At 41.3% G+C, this 11,993-nt stretch overlaps 1 protein-coding gene across 1 annotated transcript in view; it reads right to left on the bottom strand.

Moving 5' to 3' along the window:
• Positions 1 to 1,154: 1,154 nt before the first annotated feature.
• Positions 1,155 to 11,993, bottom strand: part of KLB (klotho beta) — a 53,685-nt gene continuing 42,846 nt past the window's right edge. Inside the window, exons 3-5 of the mRNA XM_068268088.1 lie at positions 9,503 to 9,771; positions 3,339 to 4,482; positions 1,155 to 1,854 (exon numbers count right to left, since the gene is read on the bottom strand). Coding sequence (XP_068124189.1) covers positions 1,448 to 1,854; positions 3,339 to 4,482; positions 9,503 to 9,771 — 1,820 coding nt within the window. The 3' untranslated portion in view covers positions 1,155 to 1,447. The remainder of the gene's footprint in view (positions 1,855 to 3,338; positions 4,483 to 9,502; positions 9,772 to 11,993) is intronic.

Genomic DNA, 11,993 nt, shown 5'->3' with positions numbered 1-11,993 from the left:
CTGAATTCGACCCAGTGGGTCAAACGGCTGAGAGAAGCTCTTTTGCAAAGATAACAACTGAAGTTACTTAACTCTTCCTGAACTGGAAACAATATGAGACTATTTTATTTGCTACTAATGTTCTATTTCTTAGCTGTACTTCACATACTATTCATTGGCCTCAATTCACTAAGCTTATCTCCTGTCTTTAATAACGGTTCTAGAGTTGTTACCATGGTGATGAGGCATGTCGTATTCAGGAAACATTTTACCTCAGGCAAACCTAAAGTTAACTCTTCTGTCTTTAAGTTAACTCTTCAATCCTTAAAATAACTCCACAGTTAAAGACAGGCTGTTTATTAACTGCGTGTGAAAATAACTACAGAGGAGGTAAATTAACTACAGAGGAGGTAAATTAACTACAGAGGAGATAATGTAAGGAATGAAGAGATAAGATAACTCTCTTACTGTGTAGAGGTAAGTTTTCTCTTGCCTTATTATCTCCAGCATGATCTTAGTGAATTGAGGATTATCTCATAGGTTTACTTTTGCTTTAATAGTAGGGCAAAAAGGCTTCGGTATGGTCTCATGATGCTCAGGTATGGTCCCAGTCAGTGATGGAGTATGAGGAACTGACTAGACCTTTTCTATTATGCAGGTTTAGCTTCAAAAATGAATTACAGATGCCTGAGAAGCATCATTATTATCTCCTAACACACACAGAGTTTCTGATTGGTGGGGTGCCTGGGTGATAATCAGGGCCGGATTTGTACTTTTTACCGCCCTAGGCCGACTATACCGTCTCTGTATGGTTGTTATCTCTGTGTCCCCAATGAGAATTCCCTTACTTTCCATCATTGGTTTCACAGACAATAGCTATTTTAGTAACATACATATAGATTATAAATTATGTTTTCCTTAAGAACTTTTATGTTATGCTTGTCATTTTGTTAATGATGGACCCAGTTAGGCTGATGTGTACCTGCAGGATAGAGCTTACAGGTCTTGCTGGAATGACACAAGTACAGGATAGAGAGTTCAAAGGTTAAAGCTGTCCTTGTAGATAGGGATGGCTGCATAGAACAGCTTTACTGCCCCTCAATGAGCCGCCCCTATATTTCTAGTGCCCTAGGCCATGGCCTATGTGGCCTTGCCAGAAATCCGGCCCTGGTGATAATCAGGAGCTCTGCTATTCTATTAGTTCGTCTGAACAGTTTTTCCACATTATTGCTGAAGGGAGGGAACCCCTTTAATGTCCCACTAGGTAGTATCTCTTTTCTAGTTAAATAAGAAGACAATTTTACAGCAGATTTGAACATTATAAATTAAATTCTAAGTCCTGCTCATGAGAGAGCATAGTCAAAAATTGTGTTTCCATTGTAAACATGTTCAGATAGACTTATGAGTTCATCAGATCCTTCTGTACAACTAATGGAGTGGACGGGCATGAATAGTCTCTTGACGGACCTCAGCACTGGCTGAAACCACCTTTCTTCTTGATGAGGAAGCAGGTGTTGTGCTGGTGCTTAATCATGTGAAGTTTTCTTCTCTTCCTTTTATACTTTCTGATGATTGTGACAGTTAATAAAAGAAAAGACGTGGAAAATAGGCAGAAACTGAAGAATATGAGAGGTTTCTTCTGCTGGAAGAATGCACAGATGTGGCAGGTGTCCTCTTTGTCCATAGTTCTGCACTTGTTCTCTGCAAGGTCCACCAAGAAGCCATTGGCAGTAATGATGGCTCCATATCTCTCCACAGAAGCTTTGGCTCTCATGTCATAGATGGCCGAGTTGTAGAATCCATACTGGGGTTTTGTCTTATCATTTAGCTTGAAAGCGTAGTATCCTCTCAGATTGATGTTATCTTGCTGGTAGGCTGGAGGAAGAAGAAGCCAGAAATTATTAAACGTAAAGTTCAACTCAAATGATATTTTCTCATTTCTGCTATACTGATGTGACGTATAACAGGAAATGCTTTCTGAACGGCCATGAAGTGGAGTGCTGCTCCTTTCAACCATCCATTAATTTTTTTAATAGAGGCTAAAGTGTGTAACTTTGGGTGATGTTCTTTTCAAATATTTAGTCCCACCCACTATCTGTTGTGCCGACTCCCACGTTTCACAATAGAAAGCTACATGACCTGCACAATATGGTGCCCTAAGGTGCTGTATCTTTGGGGATTCCTGCACTGTCCCTGTATATATATTTGTACTATATTCAAATGTTCCTTGGAATTCCAAATGAAAATATCACATTTTCATTTTTGAAATGAATGAATAAAAAGCCCCATCTATGTGCTTGTTCCCGTTGCAAACTCATTATAAACTCTATATCAGCGAACATAAAAAGACTACTTGTAGCTGATATTACATACTGGGGAGTCATGTGACGTAGCTAAAGAGCTACGCACCCCGGTGCAAATTTAACGCTGGTTCCCCTTCAAACACTCTACACATAACAATTGATATGAAGCACCTAAACCTGCCAAGGGTAGCCGCAGTGTCAGGTTCAGATAGAGGAGGGGAACATACTGTACCACATATGTTATCATCACATACGAAGAATAAAACAATGATACTAAGGCTACATGGAAAGTGTGACGGTCAACCAAGAACTCCTCAATTACCAAACCAGAGGAAGAACTTGACCCTGGACACATCATGGAACATAGGAGCTAGTGGTGTATCTTATACCCTAGAATTCAGTGGTATAATTATAGGGAAGCAGCCCCTGCAATCGCAGGGGGACTCAGAGCTGTGGGGGGCCTCCAACTACTGACCTTCACTTGCTCCTATACAGGGGACTTTACTTCAGATCAGGTGTTCTGTGGCGACACTTGTTATGGGTGTGAAGATCATGACGGCCACACTTGTTTTATGACTCTTGTGAGATGGGCCTCAAGGCTGTGAAGGGCACAAATATGAGGAAGGTGAAGGAGTGTGAACATTTGGGATATGGCATCAAAGTTTCGCTGGGGGGCCCCATGGATTGTAGTAATGTCACTGCGAGCATCCACTAATGACTAAATATTAGTATTATGCATCATGTACATCGGTGGTTCTAAACATTATATTGGTATGTACCCATTATGAAAGCCTTTGCTTACTAAATACCCTCTGGTATTAATAACGTTATCAAGTGCCTGTGAATAAATTCTTTCCAAGTATTCCATGCTGTTTTTAATCAAAACTGTATATCCAGTTTTGTTTATAGTCTTCTAAAATACTAAAATTCATATGTATTTAACTTTACCAAGCTGAAGTACCAGCTGTACCCATCAGAAGTACCCCAAGGGATGCGTACCACATGTTGAGAACCTAAGAGGTGTATACACAAAGGTACAATCTCATCTACCCTTACCTTGTAATAACTGCTTGTTGTATTCCTCTAAATAATACATTCTGAGCTGGTCACTGTCAGGCGATTTGTCATCTATTCCATTTGCTGTGATGTAAATAGGCAAGTTTCCATAATTCTTCTTTAACCAGTTCAAAAGTTTCCTGATACCAGGTGGAATTACCGCCAGCCCACTAGGGGAAGTCAGACTTGTTGCATCAGAGAGGAAATGGACATCCTGGTCAGAATCAAATCTGCTGTCGTTCTTCGGCTCATGGATCACCAGCCTGGTGGTGAAATGATTGATGGCCAGAAAATCAGCAGAACCTCTCAGCTGTTTCTTCTCCTCTTCGGTGAAATTTGGCAAGAAAGACCTAGACATCCCCTTTTGGTTCTTGTTACGGATATGTTGCCTCACAAGTGGTGGATAGTCACCAGAACCAAAGACAGGCTCTGCAACCCAGCCAATGTCAAACTGGAGAAAACGCTCTGCGGCAGCGGTGTGAGACTGGAGAAAGGGATTGGCAGGTTCTGCCCAGTCGGCATGAAGAGACAACGACACGTGACCATGCTGAAGAGACCTGTACTTCTGGTCATATAAGTGCCATACTGCAGCATGAGCTATAAGTGCATTATGTACTGCTTCATAGGTGTTATTACTACTGTTGGGATAATACTGACCTAGCCGGTTTGGTTCATTGATTGTGATCCACTGCTTTACTAGGTCACCAAGTTCCTCAAAACACAGATTTGCATACTCACTAAAAGCTTGAACAATTGTCCTGTTTAACCATCCTCCATTCTCTAACAGAGGTCCAGGGAGACTTAAAGAGCCATGGGTTGGGTAATAGAGGGTAAGCATGGTCTTGATCCCAAGTTTTGATGCCTCTTCTATCATGCAGTGGTAATACCTCAGGACTTCCCTGTTAACTGCGGTCAAATCTCCTTTTGGTAAAATTAAAGACCAGTTGAGGGCAAATCTGTAATGGGTGACTTTCATATTGGTCAGGAGGGCCAGCTGCTTTCTGATGGTGATGAAGTCAGTGCATTGAGGTGGACGAGTCTTCAGTGTCACTCCTTTGACTGCATGAAGAAAGCCATCTCCTGTTATGTTCCATACATATAGTCTGCGGTCTACAAACTGCGGTGAGGAGGGAGCCATCTCAGCCTATAATAAATGCACATCATATATTTATTATTATTATTATTCATTGTATTTATAAAGTGTCAACATATTGCACAGAGCTGGACAGTAAATAGGGATACATACAATGTAAACTAGGGGTGACAGACAGAGAGGTAGCACACGGTTATAAAACATAGTACAAGTTTATACATGGAAACAGGGTATAATATGCATGATCATGCAATTTGACAGAAACCCAGCAATTCAAGCCCGAGTTAGTTCATGGGAAGGGTGTCATTGGTGGGGTTGCAAGATCAAGAAGGACACACTAAGGGGGGGAGGACGACAAAGAGAGTGGGTGGGACACATAAGGTGGGGCTGTGGAAAAGGTTCTTGACTGTGAGAGTAAGTACTGTAGATGGGGGGGGGGGGGGTAGGCCATTTTAAAGAAGTGTGTTTTGAGGGCTTGCTTGAAGGTGTTCAAGGAAGGCGTCACTCTGATGGGGGTGGAAGATAGTTTCATAGGGTGGGGACAGCTTTTAGGAAGTCCTGTAGGTGTGCAAGGGGGTCAGAAATGCATGGAGCAGTCAGGCGGAGATCAGTGGAGTACGGAGGGGACAGGCAGGTATATATCTGTGGATGAGCTCAGAGATGTACAGTGGTGTGAAAAACTATTTGCCCCCTTCCTGATTTCATATTCTTTTGCATGTTTGTCACACTTAAATGTTTCTGCTCATCAAAAACCGTTAACTATTAGTCAAAGATAACATAACTGAACACAAAATGCAGTTTTAAATGATGGTTTTTATTATTTAGTGAGAAAAAAAACTCAAAACCTACATGGCCCTGTGTGAAAAAGAAATTGCCCCCTGAACCTAATAACTGTTTGGGCCACCCTTAGCAGCAATAACTGCAATCAAGCGTTTGCGATAACTTACAACAAGTCTTTTACAGCGCTCTGGAGGAATTTTGGCCCACTCATCTTTGCAGAATTGTTGTAATTCAGCTTTATTTGAGGGTTTTCTAGCATGAACCGCCTTTTTAAGGTCATGCCACACCATCTCAATAGGATTCAGGTCAGGACTTTGACTAGGCCACTCCAAAGTCTTCATTTTGTTTTTCTTCAGCCATTCAGAGGTGGATTTGCTGGTGTGTTTTGGGTCATTGTCCTGCTGCAGCACCCAAGATCGCTTCAGCTTGACTTGACGAACAGATGGCCGGACATTCTCCTTCAGGATTTTTTGGTAGACAGTAGAATTCATGGTTCCATCTATCACAGCAAGCCTTCCAGGTCCTGAAGCAGCAAAACAACCCCAGACCATCACACTACCACCACCATATTTTACTGTTGGTATGATGTTCTTTTGCTGAAATGCTGTGTTACTTCTACGCCAGATGTAACGGGACACGCACCTTCCAAAAAGTTCAACTTTTGTCTCGTCGGTCCACAAGGTATTTTGCCAAAAGTCTTGGCAATCATTGAGATGTTTTTTTTAGCAAAATTGAGATGAGCCTTAATGTTCTTTTTGCTTAAAAGTGGCTTGGATATCTGCCATGCAGGCCGTTTTTGCCCAGTCTCTTTCTTATGGTGGAGTCGTGAACACTGACCTCAATTGAGGCAAGTGAGGCTTGCAGTTCTTTAGATGTTGTCCTGGGGTCTTTTGTGGCCTCTCGGATGAGTTTTCTCTGCGCTCTTGGACTAATTTTGGTCGGCCGGCCGGCCACTCCTGGGAAGGTTCATCACTGTTCCATGTTTTTGCCATTTGTGGATAATGGCTCTCACTGTGGTTCGCTGGAGTACCAAAGCTTTAGAAATGGCTTTATAACCTTTACAAGACTGATAGATCTCAATTACAGTACTTTTGTTTTCATTTGTTCCTCAATTTCTTTGGATCTTGGCATGGTGTCTAGCTTTTGAGGTGCTTTTGGTCTAATTTGTGTCAGATAGCTCCTATTTAAGTGATTTCTTGAAACAGGTGTGGCAGTAATCAGGCCTGGGGGTGACTGCAGAAATTGAACTCAGGTGTGATAAACCACAGTTAAGTTATTTTTTAACAAGGGGGGCAATCACATTTTCACACAGGGCCATGTAGATTTGGAGTTTTTTTTTCTCACTAAATAATAAAAACCATCATTTAAAACTGCATTTTGTGTTCAATTATGTTATCTTTGACTAATAGTTAACGGTTTTTGATGAGCAGAAACATTTAAGTGTGACAAACATGCAAATGAATAAGAAATCAGGAAGGGGGCAAATAGTTTTTCACACCACTGTAGGTTGGGTTAGTCTTGTGCACAGATTTGTAGGCCAGGCACAGAATCTTAAAACTGATCTTGAAGCAGATAGGGAGCCAATGTAGGGCTTTGCAGAGGGGAGAAGTGGAAGCAGAGTAATGGGCAGAATGGATGAGTTAATTGCCTAATGTCATTATATTTCATCAATATGTCTTCTCCCCCAAAGTAAAGAAAAAAATAAAGAAAATTAATTTGTATTAAGTTCTCACAAAAGGAATAAAACTGTATAGACCAGGGGCGTGCCCAGAAATACCTCCGACAGAAGCAGGACATTGGAAGTAAGACCATTAGCTTTTCTGCCATATATAGTTTATTCTATAACAAAATGTAGACACAAGCACTAGCAAATGGCCATTCCCATTAATTGTTCATGACTTATTTTTGCATTTGACTTGAGGTTATTTCCAAGGGAACTTGGAGACAGATGGCAATTGCTTTTTGGAATCATAACTGCATCAAACTGTGTGAATTGATCCCTCGAGAGAGTTAATTCACACTGTCCAATGCAGCAATGATTCCAAAAAGCAGTTCTCTTAATGGACTTTCATCTTAAAGGACATGTAGGCGGCCATATTTATTTCCTTTTAAACAATACCAGTTGTCTCGCATCCTGCTGATCATTCTGGCATCAGTAGCGTCTGATTCACACACCTGAAATAATTATGAGGCAAATCCAGTCAAACTTGAGTCAAACATTTGATCTGCATGCTTGTTCAGGGGTCTATGGCTAATAGTATTAAAGACAAAGAATCAGCAGGACAGCCTAGCAATGTGCATTGTTTAAAAGAAAACAAATAAAGCAGCCTCCATATCCCTCTCACTTCAGGTTTGCTTTAAGGGTTAAGCCGTCTACACACTAGAGAATCTAGCCTGTATACGCTGGATCGCGTTCCCCCCCCCAATGTGTCAACTAGATGGACTGGTGGATTATCCCGACTGAGCAACATTTTCCTAATCACCCTGCTGTCTCCATTCTGCTCCATCGTGTGCTATGCTGTCACCCCTCCTCTTTTCTCCATAGAAATATTGGCCTCAATTCACTAAGCTTAACTCCTGTCTTTAATAACTCTTCTGAGCTGTTTTACAGTTATCACCATGGTGATATAATTGTGATAACTGTAAAACAGCTCAGAAGAGTTATTAAAGACAGGAGTTAAGCTTTGTGAATTGAAGCCATAGTGTCGCTAGCCTACAAGCTAGCAATGCATCTGTACTGAATTTGGCCCCAAACTCTCACCTGAGGGATTAAGTCCCGATCCCTGCCAAAGACAGTAATTGTACATGTGCACATACCTAAACCTATACCTATTAAAGTATAAAAGAGAACGATCATCAGGACAGCCAGGCAATTTGCATTGAGTAAAATCAAGTAAATATGGAAGCCTCAATATTCCTCTAATTTCCGGTGTCCGTTAAGCTTCTCATGGCTCAGAAAGCTCCGATATGTTAAAGATTTAACAACATTATGACCTTAAACTGCAGTATAGTAAAACAACCACAAGATGTCACTGTGTGTAAAATGTGATGATGATCTTTATGGGGTTGTTATTTCCTGTATTCATTCTCTATGTACCTCTCTGTATTAAAGGGGAACTTCAGCCTAAACAAACCTACTGTTATTAAGTTACATTAGTTATGTTAATTAGAATAGATAGGTAATATAATATTTTACCCACCCTGTTTTAAAAGAACAGGCAAATGTTTGTGATTCATGGGGGCTGCCATCTTTGTCATGGGGGCAGCCATCTTTTTGGTTGAAAGGAGGTGACAGGGAGCATGAGACACAGTTCCAACTGTCCGGTGTCCTGATAACCCCTCCCAGCTGCACACACTGGGCTTCAAATGTCAAATTCAAAATGTAAAAAAAAAAAATTGCACCTAAACAGCAGAGCGAGAACATTAACATCAGAAATCCCATCATGCTTTGCACAGCATAAAGGGAAAACTGCCCGGGCAGTTTTCTTCTGTGCAGCTAAAAATGAGGCTTATATAAGAGAAACAAAGTTCTGATGCTGTGAAACTGTTAAAGAAACACCAGGCCTTTTCAGTGCTGCTGAGTCGATTTTTAGTCTGGAGGTTCACTTTAAGTAAGCTTCATTTCCTGATGGTTCTATATGATATATCTCTGCACATTTTTCTTTTAGTAAGGAGTTCTAATTTGTTATGCTGGGTGCCTATTTGCGTGTACGGAACACTCTGCTCCATCACAATGTAGGAAAATACAGGGTTTCATTGAGGTGAGTGGTAACATAGCACTGATACATAGAAATAACCTAATGTCACAGCCAAAACAACCAAATTATGCTTCATCCAACTCATGCTACCCACTATAACTGTTGATAAACTTTCTTGGGCTTACAGTATGTGCTATGTACCAGGGGTGTAACTAGAAATCACTGCCCCCTCCTGCAAAACTTTGGATGGGGCCCCCACCTGCTGGGGGTAGACCAGCACTGTACAAAAGACTGTGCTGAACACTGAATAGGGATTGCCTACAAATCTTTGTCTGCAAAACTTCATATGATTCCTTGTCAGTGGCTGAGCAGATGCAGTATTAGAACAATTGTGCAGAGAGCAGGAGGTTTTTTTTCCTCTCTGTGCCCTTAGTTGTCAGTCTTTCAGGGATGGCCCCCTTGTGGCTCCTGGGCCCCCCTGCGGCTGCATCCCTTGCAGGGTGTATTGTTACGCCCCTGCTATGTACAGTGCTGGTGTGGATCATTTTATTTGGATAGTAAGAAATGTGTCTGTGCAGAGTGTGAATTCTTACCTTCAGTATTGAATCAGTCACTCCCCAGGAGTAGTCACAGGGAAACTGCCCTTGAACTGGTAAATCAGAAGTAGCTAAAGTGAATCCATTCTGACCAATGACTTGCTTATAATAAAGTGCAGATGATTTGGGTGTTAATGTTTTGTCTTTGTTGTTGAAGTCTACATAAAACAGTCCACGCCTAATTTTGTAGCCTTCTTGCCATTCAAAACTGTCCATCAGAGACCAAGCAGTGTAGCCGAAGATCTCGATGCCATCATATTTAATAGCTGTTCACACAAAAGCAAAACAAAATGTTAATTTCAGGACTAAATCACAATAGTTTACAAGGTTTATATTATCTTAACCAATCACAATTGCCTTCTGTTTTAAGAAGGCAAACTTCTGCTTTTCATAAAGAGAACTCCAAAGGCGCTCATACCTGGCTGGATCTTTACAAGCTCCATATACTACCTGATGAAGCGGGATGTTGCCCGTGAAACTCATTGCTATTACTTTGGAGTCTATTTGAATAAAGATGTTTTTCAGTCAATAACTGATCGTGTGTCTACTTTTGGGAGCAGTAGAGCCAATAAATGGTATCATCCTGATTCAAAACATCTTACTTTTGGGAGGTAAGTCCACCACTGCCTTCCCTTTTTCAATGGTTTTTAACTATCTTCTCCTTATCTGGACCTCCGCTTTGAACAATTGTTTATCCTGAGTATCCACCCTGTGTTGGGGGTTGTTAGCCTCTGTTTTTCTACTTCTACGGAGAGAGACATTTTTAACCTGAGTGGGGTCGGGTCTATTCTCTCCACCTACCTATTGAGTGGTTACCAGAGGTCACCCACCTTTGTGAGTATATTCTCATATAATTACTTTTTAGACCAACTGGTTTTACATAATGCACTATTGGGGCTCTTGATCTGCTTTGTTTTTCAAGCATTCTAGTAAAGAGGCTTTTTGATCTCTTTCAGCCCCTTACACACTCTTAGGAGTTATGGTTCACCATGAGCTTGCTGGGCAATTTGTAACTTTGGGCAGTCCTACCTACCCCATTGAGCCACATTATTGCATTCCATGCACTGTTGAGGATCAACTAATCCAAAGCAGCCTGTATGCATGTTGGATAAATGTGGCTGTGTAATATTAACAAGCTGACACATCAATGCATTCCAGAGGTTCTAAAGAGATGTTTTGCATGTTCAGAATCAGCACTGATGCATTGTGGGACACTTCAGAGCTCACTCCAACCTCAATAATTGCAAATACCTTCTGTTTTAAGAATGCAAACTTCTGTTCTGCATAGCATTTTAGTAAGGAGGCTATTTGATCTCCTTCAGTCCCTTACACACTCCTAGGAATGCTGGTTCACCTTGAGCTCGCTAGCAATCTGTATTATCTTAACCAGTGATAGAAAAGTTGAAGCTACATCAAGGTAGGACTGTACACCAATCTTATGTTCATGCCTAGGTGGATTCTCCATGGACTGGGCTGAGCTTAACTGAGACGGTTACAGGGCTCTACCTCTATAAGGAGAACAGATATATGTTTAGTACTAAATGTAAGTCTGCAGAACCACCAGTAAACTCCATCCATCCAAACTTCCACGCATATAGTGTCCTGAGTGAGAATTAAACATGCAACACTGGGGCTGTATGACAAGAGAACTAACTACTAAGCCACTGAGCTGTCCAGTTATGGAAGGCAATGGCTTCAATTCACTAAGCATTACCGCATTCGGTAATACTGAAAACAGCTGATTTTACAGAGCATTTAGTAATGTCAATTCATCAAGGCTGTTACCGCCTGGCAAGCTGAAATGACCAAGCTGTGAGATAAATTAGCGACTCGTACGGTAAACAGCTCAACAAATATCTGTAAATGTCAATTCATGAAATTTACAGCATGCGGTAAAGCCCAGTAACAGGTTCAGTAATTACCGGCAGCTCTGATGTGTCAAAAACCAGCTTCAGGATGCGATAAAACATAAATGTCAGAAGCAGAAAGCCAATAGAAACAGCTTTCCTCTCCTGCAAGTCCCTCTGATGCGCTACAACATGCTCTCAGGAGGAACTAACTTCTCTTCCCCAGTCAGTGGAGGAGAGAGCCGGCACAAAAGAGATTTCCCCTGCAGCCCTTCAGATGTCTAACCATTTAGGTTCCTGTTTGAAGATGCCGAGGAGCAAGTGCTGAAATCATCTAAACATGGCATGTTTAATGTTTCTTGGAAGTTCATCTAAACTGTGGCAATAAAATAAAATGTTAAGAAAGACTATTAGACAGATTCAAAGGGAGTAGAACAAACATGTACATCTAAAGGGATGTCGGGTATGCCTCGTAGTATTGTAATACTATTGTAATGCCCTCATTAGAACAGCAACAACAGAGACAGCTCCACACTTTTGCTGTTACCGAACAGGTTTTTTGTGAATTGAAGCCCATTTTTTCGGTAAATTACCGAACTTCTGCAGCACCTGTGAAAATCTTGACGAATTAGCAAAAAAAA

Source organism: Hyperolius riggenbachi, chromosome 1 (genome assembly GCF_040937935.1).
Source record: "Hyperolius riggenbachi isolate aHypRig1 chromosome 1, aHypRig1.pri, whole genome shotgun sequence".
In the NCBI taxonomy this organism is placed as follows: Eukaryota; Metazoa; Chordata; class Amphibia; order Anura; family Hyperoliidae; genus Hyperolius; species Hyperolius riggenbachi.
The sequence above is the reverse complement of the archived record's forward strand: the minus strand, read 5'-3'. Positions and strand labels throughout refer to the sequence as shown.